The 13,594-nt window shown below is 46.6% G+C and overlaps 1 protein-coding gene across 12 annotated transcripts in view; it reads right to left on the reverse strand.

The window, feature by feature from the left end:
* Window positions 1–13,594, reverse strand: part of HDGF (heparin binding growth factor) — a 142,552-nt gene that overhangs the window by 15,700 nt on the left and 113,258 nt on the right. For 6 of the 12 annotated variants that reach the window (XM_029581171.1, XM_029581170.1, XM_029581177.1 and 3 more), the window contains 3 exons: window positions 8,301–8,354; window positions 7,298–7,348; window positions 569–622 (listed from right to left, as the gene is read on the reverse strand). In XM_029581171.1, coding sequence (XP_029437031.1) covers window positions 569–622; window positions 7,298–7,348; window positions 8,301–8,354 — 159 coding nt within the window. The remainder of the gene's footprint in view (window positions 1–568; window positions 623–7,297; window positions 7,349–8,300; window positions 8,355–13,594) is intronic. The other 6 variants (XM_029581172.1, XM_029581174.1, XM_029581181.1 and 3 more) reach the window with 2 other exon arrangements.

Below are 13,594 nucleotides of genomic sequence, written 5' to 3' on the forward strand. Positions count from 1 at the left end.
ACTGGATCCCTCTATTCCATCCTGTAATAAACCCACATCTTCCTTCTACACATTCTCTTTTCCTCTTCACAGTTAATGACAGCCACCCACAAAAATACTTGATCCCACTCTAGCTTTTAATGAGAGATACAAATACATCACTTAATTGGATACCTTCCCCAACTTGTATAAAATATTTGGCCTGATAACTGGGTTTCTTTTTTGTGGGAGTGGACCATCAGATATTTTCAGTTTATTATTAGGGCCAGGCAATCTATAACATATAATGTTAAGGATATTTGTATTATGCTTATGATAAATCACAAAAGGGTTCTATACATATTTATGACCCCTCCCCCATACTCCATGGCCCTTGCAAAATACAGGATATATGTAAAATCCTCCGAACAAGCACATTTCACAGTCATATACTATTAGAGCAACAGAGAGATATAAAAAAGAAATCAACACCACCAGGAAAGCAAATTCTGCTGACAATATAGATTGCCACTTCTGCCCATCTACCTCCCCACCCCAACTTCATAAACTGCCCAGTTAAATTTGTATAAATCTTTTCTCCATCTCTCACCGGCTTTCCTTCACTCTCAGCAACTTTCGAAGCAGACCTTTTCTTTTTGTTTGGCTGGGAAGAGAGGGAGCAGAATGTAGATCATATAATTAGCTGTTATCGCATGAGTTCCTCCATTGTGCCTATACCACGTGAGTTCCTGAATGGTAGAAGCCAACTCCTGCCATATTACAGCAGCACAGTCAATGATACATTCTCTGTGGTTCTCCCCTTACCATCAATTTAAGCTGGTTCTCTTATCTCCATAGGAAAATTGGTTCTTACCTGCTAATTTTCATTCCTGTAGTACCACAGATCAGTCCAGACTCCTAGGCTTTGCCTCCCTGCCAGAAGATGGAGACAGAAAGTTTCACTGACAATGTACATAACCCAGTGATCCACCTACAGTCCCTCAGTATTGACTTGTACCCAAGCCAAGAAGACAGCAACCACCACATTTTTAAGCAAACTTCTAAGCAAACTCCTTTCCCTTCAACAAGCCAGGAGGTGGTGAAGTTGTTCAAAGAGACAATGGAAAATCCGATTCTCAAATTTAACATAAGCGATCAGCACTGAAAACCTCCAACAACTCCGCACTATATACAAAGCAACAGTACACGCAGCAGATTCTCCCCCCTTCCCAGTAAATGGACGGATCTCTGGACTGATCTGTGGTACTACAGGAACAAAAATTAGTAGGTAAGAACCAATTTTCCTGTCCCTATATGTACCCAGATCAGCCCAGACTCCTGGGATGTACCTAAGCTCCTCTTAACTCGGATGGGACCTGGAGAGTTCTGTTCGTAGAACATGCTCAACCAAAGCACATGGAAGCTGGAGCCCCGACATCCAAGCGATAATGTCTAGCAAAAGTGGTCAACGACTTCCCAGTAACTGCCCTGCAAATTTCATGTGGAGACACCTGTTGTGACTCAAGACTAGAAAGTTGCCTGAGAACGCATCACATGCGCCCCTAAATCCCCTGGAAGCAGGCACCCTTTAGAAATTGAAGTTGACTCGATCGCTTCCTTCAGCCACCGCACAATTGTAGCCTTAGATGCCTTTCTTCCCTTCTTTGGACCGCTCTACAGCACAAAGATGATCCGAATTATGGAAATCATAAGTGACCTTTAGATACCTCAATAATGCATGCCTCCCATCTAAGAGGCAAAGCTCCCCCGTGTGAGGCATAGAGGAATCCAAATATGGAAAAGCAGGAAGTTCTAAGATAGAACGCCAAGGCTACCTCAGGCAGAAAAGAAGGCACCATGCATAAAGATACCCCCAAATCAGATATTTGTACAAAGGGATCTTGACTTGACAATGTCTGGAGCTCCAAAATTCTCCTGGCTGAACAAATAGAAACCAAGAAAACCACTTTAAGAGTCAAGTCCTTAACCGTAGCTCTCTTTAGTGGTTCAAACCGAGCCTCACACAATACTCTAAGGACCAGTTTCAGATTCCAAGACTGACAAATGTTCCACACCTGAGGACGTAAATTCTTAGCTCCCTGAATGTGCAGACAGAGGATACCCTTGCACTTTAACCCGTAGACAATCCAGTGTTGCTACATTAACTCTCAGAGAGTTAAAGGCCAGTCCCTTGACCAGAACCTTTTTGTAGAGAAGCCAAAATATGTGACAACATACCCTAAACAGGCTGAGGCTGCACTCGGTCACAGATCCTCCAAATTTGCATATATATCAAGGATGAAGGTGGTCGCCTAGCCTGCAAAAAGGTGGAAATAACTACTTCGGAATATCTCCTCAGTCGTCTCCTCTCAGAAGCGATGATGCGAGACAGTAGCGAACCGCCCGACCTGAAAATATCGGGCCCTGGGGAAAAGAGTCGACCAATGTGCAAGCTTCAGGGGCCCATCTATGGCCATGTTGATCAGATCTGGGAAGCATGATCAATGTGGCCACTCTGGAGCTACCAGGATCAAGTTGCCCAGATGTTTCTCTAACCGCTGTAATCCCTTATCCACCAGAGGTCTCAGAGGGAAGACAAAAGAATCCCTTGAGTCCACACAACGCCAGAGCTCCGATTCCTTCCCTACCATGTTCTATTCAGCGGCTGTAAAACTGCAATACCTTGGTGTTCTTTGGTCAGGATACCCCCATCTTCTGTGAATGATTCATCGCTGCCTCCGACAGCTCCCATTCCCCAGGGTCTAACTTTCTCTGAATGAGAAAATCTGACTGAACAATGTGCACGCCAGTGATGTGAGATGCTGCCAGCCGCTCCAAGTGCTGCTCTGCCTAGAGAATCAACTCCCAGTCCGCTCGAGCCACTGCCTAATTCTTGGTTCCACCTTGTCGGTTGATGTAAGCCACAGTCGTTGCATTGTCTGATAGGATCCGTACTAGATGGCCACACAACCTTGGCAGACAGGCAAGCAATGTGAAATGCAGCGCTCTCGTCTTTAACCGACTGATAGACCCTGAGGCTTCCTGTTTTGACTACTGGCCCTGTGCCGACTAATCTTGCCACATAGCCCCTCCCATCCAGAGAGGCTTGCATCAGTGGTGACTATTACCCAATTCGGAACCTCCAGTTCCACAGTACACTCGAGACTGGTGTAAGTCACCATGAAAGACTGTCCCTGGCTTCCCCCTCTAACGGAATAAGATGAAACTCTTCCAATAACAGATTCCAGTGGGAAAGAGCAGCCCCCTGCAGAGGCCACATGTGTGAACGCTCAGTGCATTAATTCCAAAATTAATGCCATAGAACCCAGGACCTGTAAACAGTCCCGGACCTTGGACACCGAAAGTTTTAGCAGAAGTCTAATCTGACTCTGCAATTTCAGCTATCTCTCTTCAAGAGAAAATATTCTCATGCCAAACTGAGCTCCAGATACTCCAGAGTTAGAAAGAGGACTTAATGGCTTGTTGCTAGGTTCACCACCCATCCTAGAGATTTCAAGTGCATCGGTAGCTTTTGTACTGTTTGTTGACAGAGGTCCTTATTTCACACAAATGAGCCAGTCATCTAGAAAAGGATACACAAAACCCACCTTCCTTTTGCAATGCAGCAGCCCCTACCATCATCATCACCTTAGTGAGGGTACATGGGGCTTGAAACCAAAAATGTTCCCTTAGGACCATGAACTTCAGGAATCTTTGGTGCTCCAGCCTGATGGCTATGTGCAGATATGCCTCTGTCAAGGCGAGAGATGCCAAGAATGCTCCCTTGCTTACCGCTGCTATGATGGACCTCAGAGTTTCCTTGCGGAAACAGGGAACCTTGAGAAATGCATTTTTCTTCTTAAAATCCAATATCTCTTGAATTGGATACAAGGGAGAAAAACAGGACGCAAAACTTAAAATTGACTTCCGACAACACTAAGCATGTTCAGGGTCTGAGCCAAGACTCCGGTCTCACCAAGCGTGTTCAGGGTTTGAGTCAACAAGCTCAGACATCTGTAAAGAAGAAAAAAAATCTGAGCAGAGTCCAAAGCGGCTCTCAATCATATGCAATTTCTTCCTCATCTAGAGATGAGAAAGCCAATTCCCCATCAGAATCCTCTGTCTCATGATACACATCCCCTTGAACATTACCAGATACAGTCTCCCTGCAATGTTTGCTTGCCATGACACAAATGGGAGGCCTGAGCACACAATCCCTACATAGTAGGTTTATTCACCTTTGCTGGACTCCCCATAGAAAAAAGTTTGCATGTCCTGGAAACATTCCATCCAGGAAGAGGAGGATAGATTTATACTGGAGCCCATAGACCCAAACTTGCTCTCTCTACTCTCTCTTGCAGAAGTTTCTGCCCTTAGGAACAAGGGAGGAGGAGGAGAACTGACTGATGCTTTGCTTCCCATTCCACTCCCCTCCTGAGACACCATAGGCCAATGGGGATGTCCCAACATGCGCAAAAGCTGAAGTAGTCAAAACGCTTTGTGCATCTAAACAGAGCTGACAGAAATGGAAAGAGGACTGAATTGCTATCAGACAGCAAGGCACTTGGACCTGTTCGTATCTGCCACCTAGCACTCCTGAACTTCGGCTCCAGGAGGCCTCCTGTACACACACCAATGCCATCCGGGCATACACCCCCCGCCCCCCCCCCAACGCGCGCAAATATGCACTCAAGACTAGATCGTACTTGCGCAAATATGTGCTCCAGTCTAGGTCATGGCCTTACACGCACAAGCACCTACGCAAATATGCGCTCTAGTACCTGCACAAATATGCACCGAAGTCTAGGTTGCATACGTATGTGCTGAAATCTAGGCCGCGGCCTTACGCATACAGGTCTCTGCACATGGAACTGCCACGTGGCGAGAATGCGCACATATGCCTATGCACATGGGAAAAGAACTGCTGCCGTGGCCTATCACACAGCTAAGCAAAGCCTGCCTGCACCTTCAACACGTTTAGGCCCGGAACCACTTAACATCCAGTACCGAAAATCATTGAAGGCCTGAAGAGCTTCTCAATAGCTTAGGCCTCTTGATTGGCCAAGAATGCATGGAGACTGGGGCAGAGCGCCAGCATCTCTCACTGCCTGTTCCGCTAAACAAGCTTTGCGCATAAGCAAATTAAAACTGGTAGAAGACCTTTACCAGAACCAGACTCCTCCTCAGTGCAAGTGCCGCTCTACATGTCCATGGGACAGGGAACTGCCGGCAATAGTTAAGGGTTTACCCTGCCTCTCCTGCAGATGCTGCTAGGGAATCGAAAGTGGCCGCCATTTCCGCACCGACGGGGAAAGCCTCAATGCTAGACCCACTCACCCACAAGGCTCGTTCTACCGGTACAGGCATGCTCAATGCAGACCACCGAACGCCATGCTGCTTTTGCCACAAGCGACCACCGTTCCTCTCCACACCCGCAGCACCACCAGCACCTCAACAGCAAACAGGGGAACAGTCCCTCAGGGCCCTGGAGCCAACATCTGGTCTCCTCCACAGGCAGAGAAGCTGCTGAAAAACCCCATTGCTGGAGCTGCTAAGGTAGCTCCCCTCCCCCTGAACCCCACTACTGCACAGATTCCTCTTAATTAGTTCCTTTTTTTTTTTTTTTTTTTTTTTAACTCAAAACAAAGATGCATAGAATCCAATACTTTCCTTTGGTGCAGAGGTTTGGGTTCCTGGAGCACAGGCTGCATGGCAGATCAGAAAAGAACCAGAGTACTGGCTATATCAGTCTCTTTTCGCCAAACATTAGCAAGTCAGTCAAGGATAAACCATATAAAATGAATACTTCTCTGCTCTACTGGGTTTGCAGTATAGAACTGCTAGCAAGTTCCATCGCTGTCTCCTGAGGGATCTGGACCAGATGTCCACTCCATGGACCTTTAGACCAAGCTATCAGAAGGGTCACTAACCCCTGCTCATCTGCTTCACACCAGGGGGGGATGACCCCATCAGAACCTCTCAACCCCTTGGGAGGATACAGAAATTTTGTCTTTTCTCTCTCTCTCTCTCTCTCTCCAGACTGCAGGTTTTATACCATCTACAATCTGCTGGAGACAGAAATATTGAGGGGGCTACAGGTGGCACACTGGGTTATGTACAGTGTCAGTGAAACTTTGTCTCCAGGAGTCTGGACTTATGTACAGGGAACTACTTATTGCCAACGACCTGAAACACACAAAACACACCTGAAACCTAGCAGTTTCCTTACCATGTTCCATCCAGGTACGTACAGGGAATGAAACTTTGTCTCCATCTATTGGCAGAAAAACCAGGAGTCTTGACTTATTTACAGGGAACCACTTATTGCCAATGACCTGAACCACACACACCTGAAACCTAGCAGTTTCCTTACCATCTTCCAGTGATCTCTACATGAGATTTTCCACCTCAATCCCCACTCACCATGATGCACTGAGGAACAGGAATATCTGAGTTCACTACACAGTCAGTAGGTTGTTTCCATTTCTAACACTTATGCCATACATACAATATGCTCATTACGGTTTGGAAGTATTTCTTTGTATTCCAGAGACTCCCTTTCAGTAAAAGTGCACGTGTCAAATAATCTGAAGACTGTGCTATAAATATAGAAGTTTCCTGTCCAAACTCCAAAATTCCAGGATTCATGGTCTTTGTTTTTGGATGGATTGCTCTATATCACATCATATCTCATATTATAATCCTCAGAGGTATTTAAATACATGGGTGGTAAGGAAGGCAAGAATCCAAGCACACTAATAGAATCCCCACTGCAAGAGTGATTTAACATTTCCAGGTTTTCTATTTGTTCTAAAAACCTGTGCCATTTAATTTTTGTGTTACAAATAAAGAACAGATAATTTCTTGCGTCTACAGAACACTAACAAATTCTGGCTGTGCTGTCTCTTATTCTTGATTTCGCTAATGAACTTTCATCTTGTGATCCACTCACGTTCTCTTCCAGCTTCTGACTTATACGCTGCACCTATACAGTTTAAAATGTTCACTGGAGGGCTAACACAACTCTCCGGTGAATCCTCAAGTCTGCCCCACTACAGGAACCAGAGAGCAGACCCAGCTGCCATTCTGTGGGTGAAGAATTACAGCCACTATCTACAAAGGAATAGGCTGCATCTTCACCGCCATGACATTCTCAGGTATATACCCTTTAGTCTTCCATATTTGTGTACTGTATCTCTACAGATGCCACCCTGCCTCCCCCAAGCCCCATGGAATGACAAATTATCTATGTCCTTCAATTCACAGCCTTTTACTTTCTGGTCTACCTCTCCCCATCTTCTTGTGTACATCTGTAACAACTTTTTCCACTGTCCCTCACCGGCTTTCCTTCATTCCTAGAATCTCTTGAAGACCTTCTCTTGTGGACTGTCTAGAAACAAGGGATCAGAACACAGACATGCAGTGATTAACCATGAAAACGATGGTAAATGTGCCTTCCCAGATGAGTTCTTACTCAACAGTAATAGTGCAGAAGCCAGCCAGTGTCATACTTGACAATCTCAATCTGAATTCACTTCTTAGTTTAACCAGTCTCATCCATATCCATCCATAACACTCAATTACAAACAATACTTTAAACTTACTTTCCATTCTACTTTAGAAGTTCCTACATGTTTGCTTTTCCATCTACAATAAATTACATTCCCCACCTTATTTCTTTATAAATATATTTAAAATAGCAAAGAGTATCAGATGTCTGTATTTGCTGCTCTGAAAACCTGAAGTATATAAGAATAATGACTTGTGGTTAGATTATTTATAGTGGCAATTAAATTCTGGGGAACTCTTATTGAATTCATACTTGGCTCTTTAGATGGCTAGAATTTCTCTGCTTCACTCAGGTGGCTTGCATTAGGGTACTGAGTTTAAGTACCTGTAAGTGAGAAAGCTCAATTTATTTTTCCATTTGAATGATAGGAGGAGAGTAGGATATTTGGGGAAGATTGCAAGATTTCTTGCCTGTTTAAAAGTTTGAAATATTATGTTTTAGACTTCTTGATGCTGCATTAAATGTATTGCTTCCTAAAAATACTCTGGCAACAGTATCACTCTTCTCCAGAATACTCACATAATGAAAAAGCTGGATGCCCAATAGTTATAATAATGGGCTGGGAACAAGGAGACTTGGGTTCTAACCCTACTTCGCTCTGACCTTGAGAAAATTATCCTCTACTGCCTCAGTTACCCTGGGTAATCTGTTTTTAAGCACCCTGATTTAGCACAGCATATTAATGCAGAATGAATATAAATAATAATCATCCTAGCCAGATTTCAATATACCTATCAGCTCCCACCCCAGATTTTTTTTCTCCATCTCTCACCAGCTTTCCTGGACTTGAAGCATCTTTGGAAACAGACATTCTCCTTTTAGTTGGCTGGAAACACAGAAAGCAGAATATAGGTAGTATGATTAACTGTGGTCTGTGGTCCTTTAGAGCTCCTTGACAACGTGGTGTGTTGTGTGCTTCTGCAGGGCTTGCAGTCAAATAGTGCCACCCACCAGCCATATGGTATGCAGATCCTATACTGTCATGAGTACAAGTTATCTCATCCATCCCTTACTCATGTGCACTGCACTCCTTCCACCCTTCACCTCAACCCACATATACACTAATAGCTCCACCTCAGTCATTTGTATTCATAGTGGGGCTTGGGGGAATGGCTGCCCTTCAATCCCTACTGGTTCTTCCTCATACTAATTACATTGTCCCAGACATTTCTATCCGTTTTCCCTGCCTTCTCCAGAAAACTACATTGCTATTCAATTTTTATTCCCTTAACCATTCACCTTCCTTATGTTTAATTCATCTGCTTTTCTTCAGGATACATACATCCCAAAAATATAAGCCAAGATGAAAACAACTAAATAATTCAACCCGTATGAGCGCTGAAGAAATGGCCCATGGAGGTCTTGAAAGCTCACCTTTGGATTATTCTAATTTTAAACCAATAGAAAGCTATTGCAACTTAAAGAAAGCAGAGTTGTTTACCTGTAACAGGTATTCTCAGAGGACAGCAGGATGTTAGTCCTCACACATGGGTGACATCATCAGATGGTGCTCCAATGTAGGAAACTTATTTCAAAGTTTCTAGAACTGACTTGGCACACCATGCCCTATACCACGCAGAATCCCTCTCCAGACTTATAACAGAACTTAGTCTTATAACATAGAACTATATAAATGAAACATTAGGAGACAGCAGGGTGGCGGGAGGGTTTTGTGAGGACTAACATCCTGCTGTCCTCTAACACCACCTGTTACAGGTAAGCAACTCTGTTTTCTCAGAAGACAGGAAAGATTTTAGTCCTTACACACAGGTGACTCCCTAAGGCTGCTCCCCAACACAAAAGGGGACCAACAGACACACAACCAGGTACCAACAGGCATAACAGTGCTGTTGGTAACAGAGGGGGAGGAAGACAGCCCAAACTCAAAGAATGGGCCCTAGGCGGGGAGAGTTGGGTTCTACACCTCATACACCTCAAACAGATTCCAAAGGACAGACTAGCCGAAACTATTCTTGCGTTGGCCATCCCTATCCAGACAATAGTGAGACGTGAATGTGTAAAGAACTCCCCATCGCAGCTCTGCAGATCTCCTTCACAGGAACTGCTCGCAAATAGGCCACAGACGCTGCCATGGCTCTGACAGAATGAGCTTTGACATGACCCCTAAGATCTCCTCCTGGTGTACCCAATCTGCTAGCCGACTGGATAGTGCCTGTTTGGCAACAGCAAAGCCTAACCTATTCCTATCAAAATAAATAAAAAGTTGGGTGGACTGTCTATGGGCTTCTGTCCACTCCAAGTAGAAGGCTAAGGCTTGCTTGCAGTCCAAACTGTGCAGTGCTCACTTTGGTGCAAATGGGGCCTGGGAAACCATGCTGGCAGGACAATGGACTGGTTAAAAATGGAAGTTCGTCACCACCTTAGTCAGGAACTTAATGTATGTATGTAAGATCACCCTGTCATGATAAAACTTAGTGTAAGGTGGATAAGTCACTAAAGCCTGGAGTTCATTGACCCTTCGCGCAGAGTTGACTGCCACCAAAAATATGACCTTCCAGGTCAGGTAATTCAGGTCACAAGTTCGCAGAGGCTCAAAAGGAGCTTTCATCAGCTCAGCTACCACCAGGTTGAGGGTCCCAAGACACAGCAGGAGGCCTTAGGAGAGGCTTCAACTGAAGCAGGCCCTGCATGAATCGTACAACTATTGGCTGTTCAGAGATGGGCATACCATCTACACCATGGTGGCATGTGCCAACTGCACTGAGATGAACTCTAATGGAGTTGATTTTTAAAGCCAGCCTCTGACAGGTGTAGATTGTAATCAAGCAGTTTAGGGCCTTCTGCTCACACCACATGGAAAATCTCCTCCACTTCAGTCCATAGAACTTCCTAGTGGAAGGTTTTCTAGAAGCTACCAGGACCCGAGACACGCCCTCTGAAAGATCAAGTGGCTGCAGGATTAACCTCTCAACATCCAGGGTGTGAGCAACAGGGTCTGGAGGTTGGGATGCCGCAGCCTGCCTTGATTTTGCATGATGAGATCTGGGGAAGTCCCCAGACTGATTGGTCTCCTGATTGATAATTCCTATAGGAGTGGAAACCAGACCCCTCTTGGCTAATGAGGGGCTATGAGGATCATAGTCCCCTGTCCTCGCAAACCTTCAAGAGAGTCTTTGCCACTAAGGGAATCTTGAGGATACTCGTACGGAAGACCCTTGCCCCAATGACGGGCAAATGTGTCTGAGGTTGGTTTGCCATCTGACCTGTATAGGGAGCAGAACCAAGGCACCTTCCCTGTTTCTGAGGTGGAATATCCAATTTGCTAACCCCTTGTCCAGGGACCTCGCTTGTCCGTTACCATGTTCTCCGACCCAGCCAGGTACATTGTCCTGAGCACCATCCCATGGGACAGGGCCAACGAACAGATCTGGACAGCTTCCTGACACAGGAGGTACGATCCCATGCCTCCTTGCTTGTTGACATGCCACATGGCTCCCTGGTTGTCGGTCTGGATCAGGATAACTTTGCTGGACAGCCAATCTCTTAAAGCCCATAGCACGTACCAGATCGCCCAAAGCTCCAAGAAGTAGATTTGACAAGAGCATTCCTGAGCGGACCAGAGACCCTGGGTCCTGAGCCCATCTACATGAGCTCCCCCCCCACCCCCCCACCCCCCCCCCCAGAGTGAATGCATCCATGGTTAGGACAAATTGGATAGGGAGACCTCGGAATGAGATCCCCGATTTGAAAGTTTACGTCACCAGACAATGAGTCCCAGAGAGATATGGTAACTTGGATGCAGTCCTGGAGGCTCTGAGTGACCTGGCGCCACTATAACCTCAGTGTCCATTGGGCTCTATGCATGTGTGTGCCAAGGGAATGATATGGACGGTTGCAGCCATATGGCCCAACAGTCTCAACATGTGGCAAGCTGACACCTGTTGGCTCTGTTGAATCTCTGCTGAGAATGTAGTCAGGGAGATGGCCCTCTTGCAAGTCAGGTCTTGGGCTGAGCCATGTTTAGCATGGCTCCTAAGAAGTCCAATTGAAATCACGGGCTGAGATGGGACTTTGGGTCACTGAGAACGAACCCTAGTGACTCCAAGCACATGGACCGGACAGCCCCTGCCCGAGATGCATTCTTGACCAGCCAATTGTCCAGATAAGGGAAAACATGCACTCCCAGCCTTCAGAGGTGCGCTGTCACCACAGCCAAGCATTTTGTGAAGCCCTGTGAAGCTGACCCTTGCCCGAACACCCAGTACTGAAAGTGTTGTTTTCCCACCATAAATCGGAGATACTTTCTGTAATAAGGGACGATCTCAATGTGAGTATGCATCCTTTTGATAGAGGGAGTTTAGCCAATCCCCTTTTTTGTAAAAGTGGGATCAAGGTGCCCAGGGAAATCCTCTTAACTTTTCTCTTTTTTAGAAAAGTGTCAAGGCCCTCAGGTCTAGGATGGGACGGAGTCCTCCTGTTCTCTTTGGAATCAGGAAATACCTGCCCTGTTTGCCCTGGTGGTACAGGCTCGATTGCCCTGGCTATTAAGAGGGAAGAGAGCTCTGCTAGCAGTACCTCCTAATGTGCTACCGGCCCCCAAAACAGGCACAGAAGGCAATTTGGCAGGACATGTAATAGATTAAATTGGTACCCTTGAAGGATAATGGAAAGAACCCACTGGTCCAAGCTTATACTGGGCCACTGGTTAGCAAAGAACTGCAGCCTGCCCCTGACCAAAGGGTCCAACATCCTGGGTATGGGCGACTGGCCCACACTCCCTACGACCCAGTCAAAACTCTGTCCCTGGTGTTGACTGAGGAGCCGGTTGGGGCTTGGGGGCTCTCTGCTGCCTGGGCCGGCCAATGGAGCCCTGATGCTGTTGACAGGAGGGGGTGGAGGATGGTACTTCCTTTGGCAAAAGACTTCCTGGGCCCTGTCTCACTGGCTTCCTAGAAGAGGACGACGAGTCCCGAGTACTGGCAGAGAGCTGTTGGAGGGTTTCATGGTGGTCTTGAAGTTAAGGCGAGGGATGCTGTGGCGCATCTCCAAAGAGATTCTCCCCAGGACAGGGCACATCAGTGAGTCATTCTTGTACCTCTGGTTGGAGATCCAAGGCCCGCAGCCATGCCATTCTGCAGGCATCTATTCCCGCTGCAGATGCTCTTGATGCCATCTCGAAAACATTGTAGGTTTGTCAGACCTTATGTTTTCGCACTCCAAGCCCTTATGCATCAGCGATATGAGGGTGTGCTGCTGCTGTTGTAGAGGCAGCTGCTTGGCCACCTCCTGCAACTGCTTCCAGATGTCCAGTGAGTACTGGCTCATGTAGAGCTGGCAAGCAGCAATGCGGGCAAATGAGCATGGCACCTTGAAACACCTTTCTCCCAAGAGCATCCATCACTCTAGGATTCTTCCTCAGGGGGCACCGAGAAATGAGTCTAAGAGCGCTTGGCCCTCTTGAGGGCAGATTCGACTTCCACCAATTAGTGGGACAGCTGACGCTTATTGAATCCAGCAGCCTTTTGGACGAGGTAGACCCTTGTCCATCTTCTTATTAATGGGAGGCACTATGAGGGGATTTTCCCATATACTCAGCAGCAGCTCCTTAAGGATCTCGTGCACTGGGATCGCAACAATCTCCTTTGGAGGTCCCACAAACTGGAGGATCTCAAGCATTTTGTGCCTGGCATCCTCCTCCGTTCACAACTGACATGGGATGGCTTCTGCCATCACTCTCACAAACCCTGTGAAGGTCAATTCCTCAGACGGAGACTTGTTTCGCTCCTCTGGAGGAGAAGGGTCTGATGGGAGATCCTCTGGTCAGGACTCCAGGGTCATAGGGTTACTTATCCTCACTGTAAGCAACAGGGGATGAGTCTCTAGGTGCTCGGCCTTTGCCCAGAGTTCACACAACAGTAAAACTGGATGGAGGGTAGCAGGCTTCACTGTGTCGGCCAGTTTCAGTGGAGCTTCCTCCTTGGAGGAACAGTCGATGACCATCGGTAGGGGGAGGCATTGGTACCCCACCGGGTACTGATGCTATCCTGGAAACTGACACCAGCTGAGTTGGTAAATCACTGAGGAGCACATTGAGCTTCTCCAGAA

The sequence above is a fragment of the Rhinatrema bivittatum genome, chromosome 16 (genome assembly GCF_901001135.1).
Source record: "Rhinatrema bivittatum chromosome 16, aRhiBiv1.1, whole genome shotgun sequence".
Lineage (NCBI taxonomy): Eukaryota > Metazoa > Chordata > Amphibia > Gymnophiona > Rhinatrematidae > Rhinatrema > Rhinatrema bivittatum.